Below are 13587 nucleotides of genomic sequence, written 5' to 3' on the forward strand. Positions count from 1 at the left end.
ATAGAACTAGGCTATAAGCTCTATGATAGTATGGACATTTTCTAAACACTGTATCCCTACCATCTAAACAGTGCCTAACATGTTATATTAACTCAATATGATGGTATTTTAGTTGATTCTCTTGGACTTCTGGGTGGACAATATTTCTAATTTTTCAACTACTATAATTATGAGACTTTTAGTAAAAATTACTCTTTAGGTTCATGTTTTGAAGTACCCTTTCTCCTATGTGTATACATTAATATTAGATAAAACAAAAAGGTTAAGATCACAAAGCTATGACCGTATGCAAAAAATAAAATCATTTCTTTGTACTTAAAAACTTTAGATATGGAAATTTAAAAATACGTGCAAAAGTAGAATAGCATAATCAGCCTGCATACTCCTATCACCCAACTTCCATTATGATCTCATAATATTATGTCATCTATACTCCTACTTCTTCCCACCCCACCCCTCAATGGTTTATTATGAAGCAAATCTCAGGCGTACCATTTCCTCCATAAATGTTTGAGTATATTCTCCCATTAAAAAACAGTCTTTTAATCCATTCAGTGTATGTGGCCTTGGGTATTTTGACACATGGACTAGCAATGTCTGGTCCTGGCACTTTGGGGACAAGGCCTGGAGGCTGGCCTCCTGTATGTTCCTGGAGTAATGGCAGAGTGGCCCCCATGGATCATGGTAGTGTACCCTAAATGGCTGGAAGGTAAGAGCATCCTATGGGACAGTTTTGTTTTATCATTATAGCCAGCGCATACACCTCCAGTAGCCCTATATACATAGACCCCCAGTAACCCCCACAGGGAGAGGGGTAAAGGTATGGCATACTAGACCTGGATGGGACCCCCTTCCTGCCATAGTCCTATCACAGGGCCACTCTCTTGCATGCATCCTACCTGATGGACAAGATTTGCCTATGTTGGTGTCATTAAAACGTGTCTTATTGCCCTTAAGGTTAATCTCCTCCAATGTCTTTGTGGATTGGGCACACACCCTAGCAAATCTGCTTGCTGGGTGTGCAAAGAGCTCCCTATCAGTTTCACTACTGGCCTCCCATGTAAAATGTGAATCGTGAACCAGAACTGGTTTAAATACAGCTGGAATGACCACTTGGTGACAATTGATCTCCTCAGGCTTGAGGACAGGTATTATTTTTATTGTTGTTACAAGGTTCCAGCTTTCTCACACAGGGACCATTGTGGAAGATGCAGGGTGCATAGATTGTGAGGCAAGAATCCTGGAGGGGTTGTAGGGAAAATGGAAGTTCCAGTGGCCATGATCCTCACTTGACCCTAATCTACTTTCCCACTGCGCACGTGCAGTTTTGTAATTGGTACTGTGTAGGCTTGTGCTTACACACATGTTATCAATGAGCCATGATTCTCTGTGTTGCTATATAAAGAGCTCTGCCCAGTGCTCTGCCCAGCTCCTGGAGGCAGAGACAGAGATGGATTGCAGCTACCTGGATGCGGATGTGATTCTGGTGCTCAACCTGCCACTGTGAAAATACAGCTTGGTATTAACCCTTCTACCCCCCCCAAAAAACAAAAAAAAAAAACAGTCTTTTAAAGTTATATAATTATAGCCTCTACTTCCACGTGTTTATTTTCTTGGTATTTCTTTTATGCTCTATGAACTTTCTAGTCAATGATTTCTTTCAATTGCAGTGAAGAAGATACAGAAAGAAAAATGCTGCAGTACCATCTTCTGGGAGGACATTCAAGAAATCCCTTAGTTCTATCAAGTTCCACAGCAACCATTGATAATGTTTCTTTAAATGAACATATATTTTTAGAAATCCTAATAAAACGTTAACAAATTCAATTAATTAGTAAAGTTTTTAAAAGGTCCTTAGTAACCAGGGTTTATCTCAAGAATGTAAGGGAGGTTCAATAGGAAAATGTATTAATAGAATTAAAGAAAAATAATGCAAGAATTGGTGCAAAAGTGCTATGTAGATGTAGCAAAATGTGTAATTCAGTAAAAACTCCCAAGCTAAGAATAGAAGGAAATATCCTTAAGGTAAGAAAAGTATCTCTCAAAGTCTAGTGTATCACATAATGCTTAATTGCAAAACTTGAGACACATTCTCATTAGATAGGAGTAGATGCCCACACCCCTGCTTTATTCATTGATCTATTCCAATGTACTAAGCCAAAAAATTTGGAAAGGAAGAAATTGTCATTATTTGCAGACATTGATTAGCTATATGAAAAATTCAAGAGAAACCCCCAAAAAACTTAATAGAATCAAGAAATCACAAGGTTGCAGGATATAAGAGCTATGTACAAAATAGCTTTCTAATTTCTAATTATTATCTAGATATATATAACACAGGACACCAAAACTTGGTTAGTAACTAATTGGGCTAAAACTTGGGGAAAATCAGGTTTCCTACCTACTGGTAACCAATTTAAAAACACAATTTTTTTTTTAAATTCTTGCAACTCCATAATAGCAATGATTTCTTTAAAATACTTAGGAATGACGAGCAAATGCTCTGTAAAACATTTATGGAAAAAAATTTCTAATTTTATTAAAGGACATAAAATAATGAGTATATTAAAAGAATACAGTATTTCACAGATGAGAAGACTCCACTGAAAAGATGTCAGTTTCTCCTTAATTATAAGTTCAAATCAATTCCAATTATAATCCCAGCAGTGTTAACTTTTTATGGACCTTGACAGGTTGAGCCCAAAATTCTTATGGAAGATTAAGAATTGCTAAATTCTTCTGTTTTTTATCATCCACTTTTGAAAGCAGCAGCAAGCTGAGATCTATCAGTACAAAGCTTAAACCAAGGGTTCTCAAAGTGTGGTCCACAGACCAGCACTATCAAGATCACCTGGGAACTTGTCAGAAATGCAAATTTAGGAGCCCCAACTTAGCCCTGCTCAGTAAAAAAGTGTTCTTGAGGGGAGAATTTACTGGGCTAGACAAATAGACCAGTGGTACAATAGAGAGCATCAGAAATTCACTTATGCATAAACAGAACTCGATTTTTGGCACAGTGGTATTTCAAATCAGCAAAGAAAAGCTAAAATTCTTAATCAGTACTGGGACAATGAGTTAATGAACTGGAATGAAATAGTCTTACATCATACAAGTATCTAAAGACCTAAATGTGAAAACATTTAGATGACTACGTGGGATGTCTTTAACACTGAAGTAGGGAAACATTTCTTAAGGTATAAAAAATGTAAAAACCATGAAGAAAAAGATTAATAAAAATGACTGCATTAATTAAAACTTGTATAACAAGAAAACATAGCTGAAGTAAAACAACAACAAACTAAAAAGACGCAGACCAGAAATAACTATTGCGCATTTTTCCATATGGAGGATTCATATTAAAAAAAGATTGCTACATGTCTCACCAATGGGTTTCAGCCCCAGGCAAGTTCACTATGAATTCAATGAGGCCGAAAAATAACAATGGAACGTTCTTGGAGTGAAAGACTTTTATACCCAAAGTCATTCCCATGGTGGCAGGTCAATCACTAGAATCCCATCCACTCACAGCGAGTCTGCATGCAGCAAGGCAGTCTCTGCCTCTGGGCTTCTCTGCCCCCGCAGCCATCTCAGTGTCTGTTCTCAGCGCTGGCACCACTTCAGTCTCATCTCTGCCCTCCTGCAGCCTTGCAGCCGTGCCACCATGTCGGTCGCCCAGAGCACTGGGCAGGACTCTTTGTATAGAGAGTCAATAGCGATGTATTGCCCCCTTGTGTGTAGTGAGCTAGCCGACCAGGGTCAGGTGACAATCCTGGCCCTAGGAACCTTTACTTTATCCACACTACAATAAAATAGGAAAAAAATAATCCGAACAAAAAGGGCTGCTGTAAAGGGCAATTCACTGATGTGGGAACTCAAGAGCTAATAAACAAACTCAGCCTCTCTAGTAACCAGGGAAATGCAAATTGTATCTGAAAACAAGATATCATTTGATATTCATCATACTGGAAACATTTTAACAGTGTGATAGCACCAAGCACAGTAAGGTGAAGAGCATTGGGAACACTCACATTTCTGGGAGGAGTATTGGCTGCTACCACTTTGGAAAGCCATTTGGCAATATGTAGTGCAGGTAAAGGTGATCAAACTCAAAGTCCTAGGTAGACCCAAGAAATCCTCACAAAGGTACTCAAGAAGATGTATGCAAGAAAGTTCTTACAACTCCATACTAACAAAAAGCAAAACAAAACCCCAAATCCTAAATATCCAATGGGGATAAATTACAACAGAGTCTTACAATAGAATACCAATAAGCAGTTGAAATGAATCATCTAGAACTATACCAGCTAAGTAAGATATATACAATATGATGCTCTGCCTATAAATAGGCAGAAGAAAATGTACATTTGTATAACTATTATTTATGCATGTTGTAAACATATAAAATGGGGGATCAAAGGGTTCACAGAGACTTAAACTCTAAATATTTTTCTTATAAAAAATAAGACATGATAAATGTTAATATTCCTTAAAGCAGTGTAATAAGTAGGCAAGTGTTTGTTACATTACTCTTTACATTTAACTTTATGTTGGGAGTTTTTTTTTTATCACTTTTCCTTGAGTTTTTCTTTATTTTAAATGAACACTTTTAGTTTTAAATTTACTGAAAAGTTACAAAGGTAGTACAGAGTGTTTCTGTATACCCTTCATCCAGTTTCACTATTGCTAACGTCTTAACATTTCTATAGTACATTTGTCAAAACTAAGGAGCCAGCATTGGTACATGCTATTAACCAAATTCAGTTTATTAGATTCCATTAGTGTCTCTCTAATGTCCTTTCTCTGTTCCAGGATCCCATCCAGATTCCACATTATTTGTCATCATGTCTCCTTATGTTCTTTCGGTTTGTAACAGTTTCTTAGACTTATGTTTGTGTTGTTTTTGATGACTGTCATACTTTTGAGGAGGGTTGGTCGTATACTTTGTAGAATTTCTCTCCGTTTGGGGTTTTTTCTCACTGTTAGATTGGAGTTCTGAGTTTTGGGGGAGAAAGACCACAGAAGTGAAGTTTTTCATCCCATCACAGCAAGGGTTCATACTCTCAATATGACTTACTCCTGCGGTATTAACTTGCATCACCTGGCTGAGAGAGTGCTTGCCAGGTTTGGCGAATGTAAAGTTACTTTTTGCTTCCTCTTTCCATACTCTACGCTTTGGAATCCAGTCACCCAATAGACTCCAGTGCTGAGAAGCTAAGCTCCAAGTCATAGAAGGCAGGAGTTACCTAAGTTACCTGGCATTCTTCTGCATGGGAGATTTTTCTCTTCTTCCCTGTAATTTTTTTTTTTTGAGAGGGCATCTCTCATATTTATTGATCAAATGGTTGTTAACAACAATAAAATTCTGTATAGGGGACTCAATACACAATCATTAATCAACCCCAAGCCTAATTCTCAACAGTCTCCAATCTTCTGAAGCATAATGAACAAGTTCTTACATGGTGAACAAATTCTTACATAGTGAATAAGTTCTTACATGGTGAACAGTGCAAGGGCAGTCATCACAGAAACTTTTGGTTTTGATCACGCATTATGAACTATAAACAATCAGGTCAAATATGAATATTCGTTTGATTTTTATACTTGATTTATATGTGAATCCCACATTTCTCCCTTATTATTATTATTATTATTTTTAATAAAATGCTGAAGTGGTAGGTAGATGCAAGATAAAGGTAGAAAACAAAGTTTAGTGCTGTAAGAGAGTAAATGTAGATGATCAGGTGTGTGCCTATAGGCTAAGTATTAATCCAAGCTAGACAAGGGCAACAAAACATCCACGGATGCAGAAGATTTCTCTCAAAACGGGGGGTGAGGTTCTAAGCCTCACCTCTGTTGATCCCCAATTTCTCACCTGATGGCCCCCCTGCGACTGTGCCTGTCTTAGGTTGTTCCTCCCTTGAGGAATCTTACCCGTCTCTGGCCAACAAGTCATCTTCCGGGGCCATACAGGGAAATGTAAAGTTGGTAAGTGAGAGAGAAGCAATATTGTTTGAAAAGGTTAGCTTTTTACTTCTTTGCAGATTTATGCCCTGTGGCTTCTATGCCCAGCATTTGTCTTGAGGTATGTTTACCACTTGGAAGAATTATGTTACTTGGTAATTTCGATATGAGGCACGAATTCTACTTAAGGGTTGTAATTAGGAAGGAAGAAGAAAAGCTATAGAAGTAGCAGATGGAAGAAAACATGGGAAGATTATTTCTTTGACATATCTTCTTGTAGAGTAACATAAGCATGTATAGGTTTTAAATTACTAATTAAATTGCGTACACACATTAACATAATATTCTTCCCTGTAATTTAAAAAAAATTATAATTTTCTACATAATTTTGTCTAGGTTGCTATCTGCCTTTATATTATTTCCTCCAAATAAAGAAAGGTATATTCCTTCAAATAGAAGTGGTCTTTTTTTTTTTTAACCTCTTGTTAGGCACTCATCACATGCTGGATTAAGCTAGAAATAGAAAAATCGAATACACTGGTCTCATCTGTGACCTCAGAGTCTACAGCTGTTGGTGCAGTGGATATGGCCATAAATGGGGCTGGAGGTGTACAAAGTTGTTGAATTTTAGACTTTAAAGGGCTCAGCTAGTTTATCCTATTTTTCTACTGCCTGCTAGTCTTTCACTTAAGATCATAGAAAAAAGACGCTTTTCCTTTTAAAGCACACTTCAACCTCCCCCAGTAACATGTCACAACACATTTAGGAAAATCTTAATATTTTTCCAAACCTTCCTAAGTCGAAGAGAGCCTATTGTATGCTTCTGCTTCTCCTGTGGTTTCAGATGGACTTAAGAACATAGAAATAAATCTCCACGTTAATCTTAAAATGGTAGTTTATCTCACAAAAGCTTTTCCTTTGTGCATTGTCTTCCAGTTTATACAGGGCTTTCTTACATAGTTTTGATTGTAGGTAGGTTTTATGGAACCAAAATTTTCCTAGTATGCAGTTTAGGGGTATACGTGAGAGCCTATCTACATAAATTTCCAAAAGCAGAAAGAGAGGGGTCAAGCCCCAGTGCACTTTCCAAGTCTCCGAGTGGTGTTCGCCACTGACTCATTGGCCAAGCAGGGTATGTGATCAAACCCACTGTGTAGGAGGAATCCCCTAAAGGTAGTGCATACGGTGGCAGGCAGAGCTACTGCAACAACCTACCAGTAGCCTGACAGGACTAGAGAGGACGCCCTACTCTGTAAGTGGAGGAAATGTGTTAGCTAGTCTGCCAGCCTCAGTTCCGATCTTTGCAAGCGTCATAGTCGTAGTCATCCTCTGTCCTTCACTGACACAGTGAGTCGCCCTAATACGGACACTGGGTCTCTGTCCTCCTCAGGGGCGGCAGGGCTGTGACAGCTATTTTCCTGTTGGTAGGAGTTGGAGCAGTTTAGGGACTGCTTGAAGTGGTGAACAATTAGAGGCAGTTAAAGCCAGGTTTGGGGTGTCTTTGCCAATACACTTGCTGCAAAACTTAATGGACTTCTGGACTGTTTACCCCAGCCAATGCTATGTGCTAATAAAGCAGGTAAAGAGCATGCCCAGACATGTGCTCTCCAATAGGTAGCCATTATGCAACACTTGAAATGTAGTCTGAATTGAGAGGTGCTGTTACTTTTTACTTTTTAATGTAGCTACTAGAAAATTTAGCATTATACTTGTGGTTCATCTTGTATTTTTATTGGACAGCACTAATTAGTCATCAAGCCTGAGAATTTTGGCCTCTTGGCCCTTGTCCCTATACTCAGAAAATATCCCCTTTCCCTTTAGTTTAAAGGTCTCTTCCTTGAGACAACATGAAGATAATGGCCTTAGGGGGAGAAGACCTCCCTTAATTTAATCTTTCCTGCCAGGCTTGTATGTATTACCAAATTTACCTCTTTTATCAGACAAAGACTGTTTAATGAAAGGTCCTAAAGTTCTTTAGAAGTCTGAGGCCCAATCTTTTCAATCTTATCACCTGTTAAAACTTTCATTTCTTGTTTCTGTTTATCCTAGCTATACAACTTGGACATAGAAGATGGCTTTCCCAAGTCATATCAAAGCTCCATTCTGCCATCCCTGTTGACCTGGACTGCAGTCTGGAAATCTTAGAAAAGCCAAACTTCAACCCCTGTCCTCAGTTGGAACATCTTCAGACTGTTCATCTGTTGTATGAATTGACTGAAAGCCACAACAAGTAGTAAATCTACCCCCCAAATCCTTAATTTTTCTGATAATTTCCTCTAGCAAAACAACTCCATCTACATATGATCTGGGCATAATAGTTTACTAGACGTTTTGCAATCTCCCTTGGCCATTTCACGTTTTGCTTGCCTATAATAATCCTACTATGAGTAATAAATTCAGTATTAGACGGGAAGCTATGGGCTGTAAACGGCAGAATATTCAACTAACGGAGGTTTAAACCTATTTTCTCATATAACAGGGAGGAGAAGTCCAATGTAAGAGGTTCCAGGATTCGCTATTTTAACAGAGTGATTCTGTCTGGTTCTAGGTGATGTCTCTGTACTTCTCTTAGCTTTCCCTTTATGGCTGCAAGATGACTGCTGATGCCCTGTACAAGACAATATCCAAAGACTGGAAGGAAGTGAAAGGACATTTTCTTCTAATGCATCTCCCTTCAGGGAGGAAAATCCTCCTCAGACACTCCCTTCCAATAGTTCCCTCAGTGGATCACGCATATAAGGAAGCAGAACAGTGAGTGTGTGGTGTATTTGGCCTCAGGAGGGGTTGATGTGGTCTACTGACAAGGAAAAAGGAGGGAAGATCTGATGGGAGGGTAAAGAACGCCTGCTAGGGCCTTTCTTGTGGCAGTCTAGTGCTGTGTAACAAACCACCCCAAACTTAGGAGGCATAAAAGGATGATCATTTTATTATGTTCACAGGAATTTGGACAGAGCACAACAGGGATGGGCTGTCATTGCTTCACATTGTTTGGAACCTCAGCTGGGAAGATTCAAATGTCTGGGGGCTGGAATTATCTGGAGGCTTCTTCACGCTGGGCTAGGATGACTAATAGGCTGGGTTGGCTGAGGCGATTGGGCAGAGCACCTCACATGGCCTTCCATGTGGTCCCCTCCCTGCTTGGCCACTGGGGTCTCAGAGAGAGTGCCCTGGGAGGTGGGATCCTAAGAGGGGTTCTCTGAGGAGGAATAATTCCAGGAGAACCAGGAGAAGCTAAAGGGCCCTGTAGGATCTAACCTCAGAAGTTACATAATGTCTCTTGTGCCACAGTCTCTTGGTCAAAGCAGTCAGAAGCCCATTTTGGTTCAGGGGAAGGGACACGGACTTTACTTTTTGATGGGAAGAATGTTGATGGATTTGCAGCCTTAAAAAAAACAAATGCTACAACAGTTCTCATGTACCAGAAGACACATATACACATTCCTGCAGATTCTCCTCATGTTGTTGCACTTCAAAGGAAATTTCAAAGTCTACCCCTCAATCAGCCATGATGTCACCTTTCTTTTTTCATGCTGAAATTCTTTTCTCAACTTAAAAAAAAAAAAGATTTTTTTTGGGCCCATGAACGAATAAACTAGAAACTCCTAGTGAGTGGATGTTGAGGCCCTTTCTCTCAAAGGACCGATTTTGGATCACATGGAAGTGAAGTGAAAACACTGGAATTCCTCAAATTGTGAAGGGGTGCTTTGGTAATAAAAAAAGATTCAAGAGTATTAAAGAAAGAATATAAATGACAGTGTAAAGCATCTGCCCAGTAATTCCTGGTAAAAAGACAAATGTTTGGGTCCTCATTACACTGAATTAAAATACTAATATTATGGAGCACCTATTAAGTCATACACTGTAGAGACTAAAAAAAATAAGATCCCTGCTGGCCAGGATGCGGAGAAAGGGGAACCCTCCTACACTGCTGGTGGGAATGTAAACTAGTTCAACCATTGTGGAAAGCAGTATGGAGGTTCCTCAAAAAAACTAAAAATAGAAACACCATTTGACCTGGGAATTCCACTTCTAAGAATTTACCCAAAGAAAACAACTTCTCAGATAAAAAAAGACAGATGCACCCTTATGTTTATCTCAGCAATATTTACAATAGCCAAGAAATGGAAGCAACCTAAGTGTCCATCAGTAGATGAATGGATAAAGATGTGGTACATATACACAATGGAATACTATTCAGCCATAAGAAAGAAACAAATACTACCATTTACAACAACATGGATGGAGCTAGAGGGTATTTATTAAGCTCAGTGAAATAAGTCAGGCGGAGAAAGACAAATACCAAATGATTTCCCTCATATGTGGAGTATAACAACAAAGCAAAACTGAAGGAACGAGATAGCAGCCGACTCATAGACTCCAAGAGGGGACTAGTGGTTACCAAAGGGGAGAGTGGAGGAGAGCAGGTGGGGAGGGAGGGAGAAGGGGATTGTGGGTATCATGACTGGCACACAGGGTGTGTGTGCGGTCATGGGGAAAACAGTGTAGCTCAGAGAAGACAAATAGGGACTCTGTGGCATCTTACTACACTGATGGGCAGTGACTGCAATGGGGTATGGGGTGGGGAGTTGATAATAAGGGTGAATGTAATAACCACATTGTTTTTCTTGTGAAACCTTCATAAGAGTGCATATCAATGATACCTTAATAAAAAAAAATCCCCTTGGCAGAGAAAGACAAGTACCAAATTATTTCACTCATCTGTGGAGTATAAGAACAAAGGAAAACTGAAAGAACAAAACAGCAGCAGAATCACAGAACCCAAGAATGGACTAACCAAAGGGAAAGGGACTGGGGAGGATGGGTGGGAAGGGAGGAATAAGGGCGGGGTAAAAGAAAGGGGGCATTACGATTAGCGTGTATAGTATGTGGGGGGCATGGGGAAGGCTATGCAACACAGAGAAGACAAGTAGTGATTTTACAGCATCTTACTTCGCTGATGGACAGTGACTGTGAAGGGGTATGTGGGGGGAACTTGGTGATGGGGGGAGTCTAGTAAACATAATGTTCTTCATGTAATTGTAGATTAATGATACAAAAAAAACATTCCCCTCTTGTAAATTGTTAGAAGTCTCCGCAGGAGGAAGCAGATTTTGTGTCTGTCATTTTAAATGCTATAACTGAAACAGAAACAAAGAACTCCTGGCAAAGGGGACCGCGAAGCCCACGTAAAAGAAGTGGCCTGTGTTCAGGTCCTTACAAAATGGGTAGGTGTCAATCAAGGGAAAATTAAGGAAGGGACGAGAGAAAGGCACATACTCCTAGGTGAAGGGAACTGGAGAAAAGTAAAGTCCGGCCGTCAAAAACTCCTTGTTTGTGAGTTCTTAAAAAATAAACGCTACTTGTCCACAACTGACATCCTCCCGAGGAGCCCGTACCGCGTCGTAGAATACGGGTGGCGGGTTTGGGCTCGTCGTTCCAGGAAGCGCTCAGTAGAGGGCGCCGTAGGACCGCGAGTCCTCAGCGGGTTGGGCTGCGGAGCCGGGGCGCCCTCGGCCCGGGGGCGGGGCCACCGCGCTCACGTGACCCTTGCTCATGGCGGCGGCGGCGGCGGCGGCGGAGGTGTTGGCGGCTCTCGGCGGCCGGAGCCGGATTCTGTAGCCGGGGTGTGGGCCCGCGTCAGTCCGTCCCTCCTTCGGCCCCCTCTCTTGTCTTCCGGAGTGTGGCTGGCGGAGCCCGGATGGCGGAGCGAGGCCTGGAGCCCACGCCGGCCGCTGCGGCGGCGTTGCCGCCCGAGGTGCGGGCGCAGCTGGCAGAGCTGGAGCTGGAGCTCTCGGAGGGTAGGCGCCGGGCGGGGAGCGGGCGCCGGGCGCCGCCGCAGCTCGCGGGGACCAGGTCCTGGCCGCGCGCCCTGGGGGCCGTGCGGGCGAGAGGGGCGGGGGGCTCCGGAAACCTGGCCCGGGCCCCGGAGGGCCGTCTTCCGCCCCCTCCCGCCCCGAGGAGTGGGTTTCCCGGGTCGCCCACCGTGTCCTCGGGGAGGGCGGGAGCAGGGGCTCGGGGGAGAGGTCCTCCCGGGCCCGGCCGCCCTGCGCTCCCCGAGCGAGACAAAGCTGCGTCCTGCTGCCCGTGCCCGGGCACGGCGGGGGCGGGGTGAGGCTGCGAGCCGGGCGGCTGACAGCTTTCTGCTGCACCCCTCTACCCTCTCTAGCGGCGGGCCCACGCCTGTTCCTGCGCCCCTCGCCCCTTCCCCCGCTTCAGAAAAAGGGAAAGACACATGGGAAATCCTCAACATTCTTCTTCCTTCTCTTGAACAATGCGAGATGCTTCCCCAGTGACAGGAGTGAGAGAGAAGCGGGGTGGGCTGTTGAGGGTCCTGGGGAGATTAGAAGCAGTGGGCATTTGCCCGGAGAGACACACACGGTGCTGCTTTTAGACCATCTTTGTGATAAGGTTTTTTTCTCCCTGGTGCCTGTATTCGGGCTGAATTTTCCTTTCCGCATATGATCGCCTTTTGGAGTCTTTGAAGAGGGGAGAGGTGGCCACCGGTAAATCCTGGCAGCACCCCCTCCCCCCCTTTTTTTGACAATGGATTGGTACAAGGAGGGTTGGATTTATTTTGAGAACTAAAAGGATAAATATATCAAGCCACTGTTATTAGAGGAGTCCGTTGGACAACAATGAGAAACATTGCCCTGTAGTGGGCATGTGATCAGGCTTCTTGTGCAGTTGTGATCAGTTCTCCATAAAGTTCCTGTTTTCATCCGAAGCTGCCTCAAACAAAAGCAGCATTTTCTCCAAGCTTGATGTCAGTACTGTGGTGGTGTCCCCAGAGTTGCATATTCTTTTTGAGTTCCTTGCTAAAGGAACTTCACTGGCATTTTTCAAGTGGATTGAGAATTGTTGATTGGAAAAAGAAGAATGTGACAAGTTCCCAGGAGAACTGACTTTTTGTTGACTTACCAAGGCAGAAACTCCCCCAGCCTGCAGTCCTTTACAATGAAAAACTAGAGTAGATTTGAGTGTTACAAATCCAGTTGGGCATAGAAGGAAATAATTACTTTTAATAACCCTGTTAGGTTTTCCTAATGTATAGGGAGGTGCTGTTGTCACTTGCACTTAATTACCAACATATTATTTTTCAATTAATCAGTTGGGAAGTTATTCTTGGCCAGTCCCCTGAATCGATGGCGGTGGACGTTTGTTTCTGTGAAGTGTTTCAGGGATTATCACGGGTTTTGCCTCTCAGGATATCTCATTCTTCTCCTAAAGAATTGCTGTTAAATCTGTAATGACTTCCATTCAAACCTGCCTTTTAAAACAGTTACTTGATGGGAACAGATCAGCAATATTTGATTAGCCAGAAAGAGGGAGGTTTAGATAGGCTGGATGTTCACCTCAGAAGGGAGATTAAAAATAGGAGTTGGTTGCTTGTACATGGAGAGGGAAGTCGTGGAAATTCCTTATTCTTAGTGTATCTGCTTCCAGCTGATTATTGTTCACTTCTCTGGGTGTTTCTAGAGATGATTCCCAGGAACTGTTTCTAGGAGTCACACTGATTAACTCACCTTTCTCTCCTAAAGAAAGGTGTGAGAAACTCCTCCAAGCTGTGGCTGCCAAGGTTCAAACATTTTAAGGACAAGTACATGATTTGCTATCCCAGTGCAGGAT

At 42.1% G+C, this 13587-nt stretch overlaps 1 protein-coding gene across 4 annotated transcripts in view; it reads left to right on the forward strand.

Moving 5' to 3' along the window:
- Nucleotides 1-11523: 11523 nt before the first annotated feature.
- The window catches only part of DIP2B (disco interacting protein 2 homolog B), a 251391-nt gene continuing 249327 nt past the window's right edge, over nt 11524-13587 (forward strand). For all 4 annotated transcript variants that reach the window (XM_036890477.2, XM_036890488.2, XM_036890498.2 and 1 more), the window contains exon 1: nt 11524-11759. In XM_036890477.2, coding sequence (XP_036746372.1) covers nt 11660-11759 — 100 coding nt within the window. In that variant the 5' untranslated portion in view covers nt 11524-11659. The remainder of the gene's footprint in view (nt 11760-13587) is intronic.

The sequence above is a fragment of the Manis pentadactyla genome, chromosome 10 (genome assembly GCF_030020395.1).
Source record: "Manis pentadactyla isolate mManPen7 chromosome 10, mManPen7.hap1, whole genome shotgun sequence".
In the NCBI taxonomy this organism is placed as follows: Eukaryota; Metazoa; Chordata; class Mammalia; order Pholidota; family Manidae; genus Manis; species Manis pentadactyla.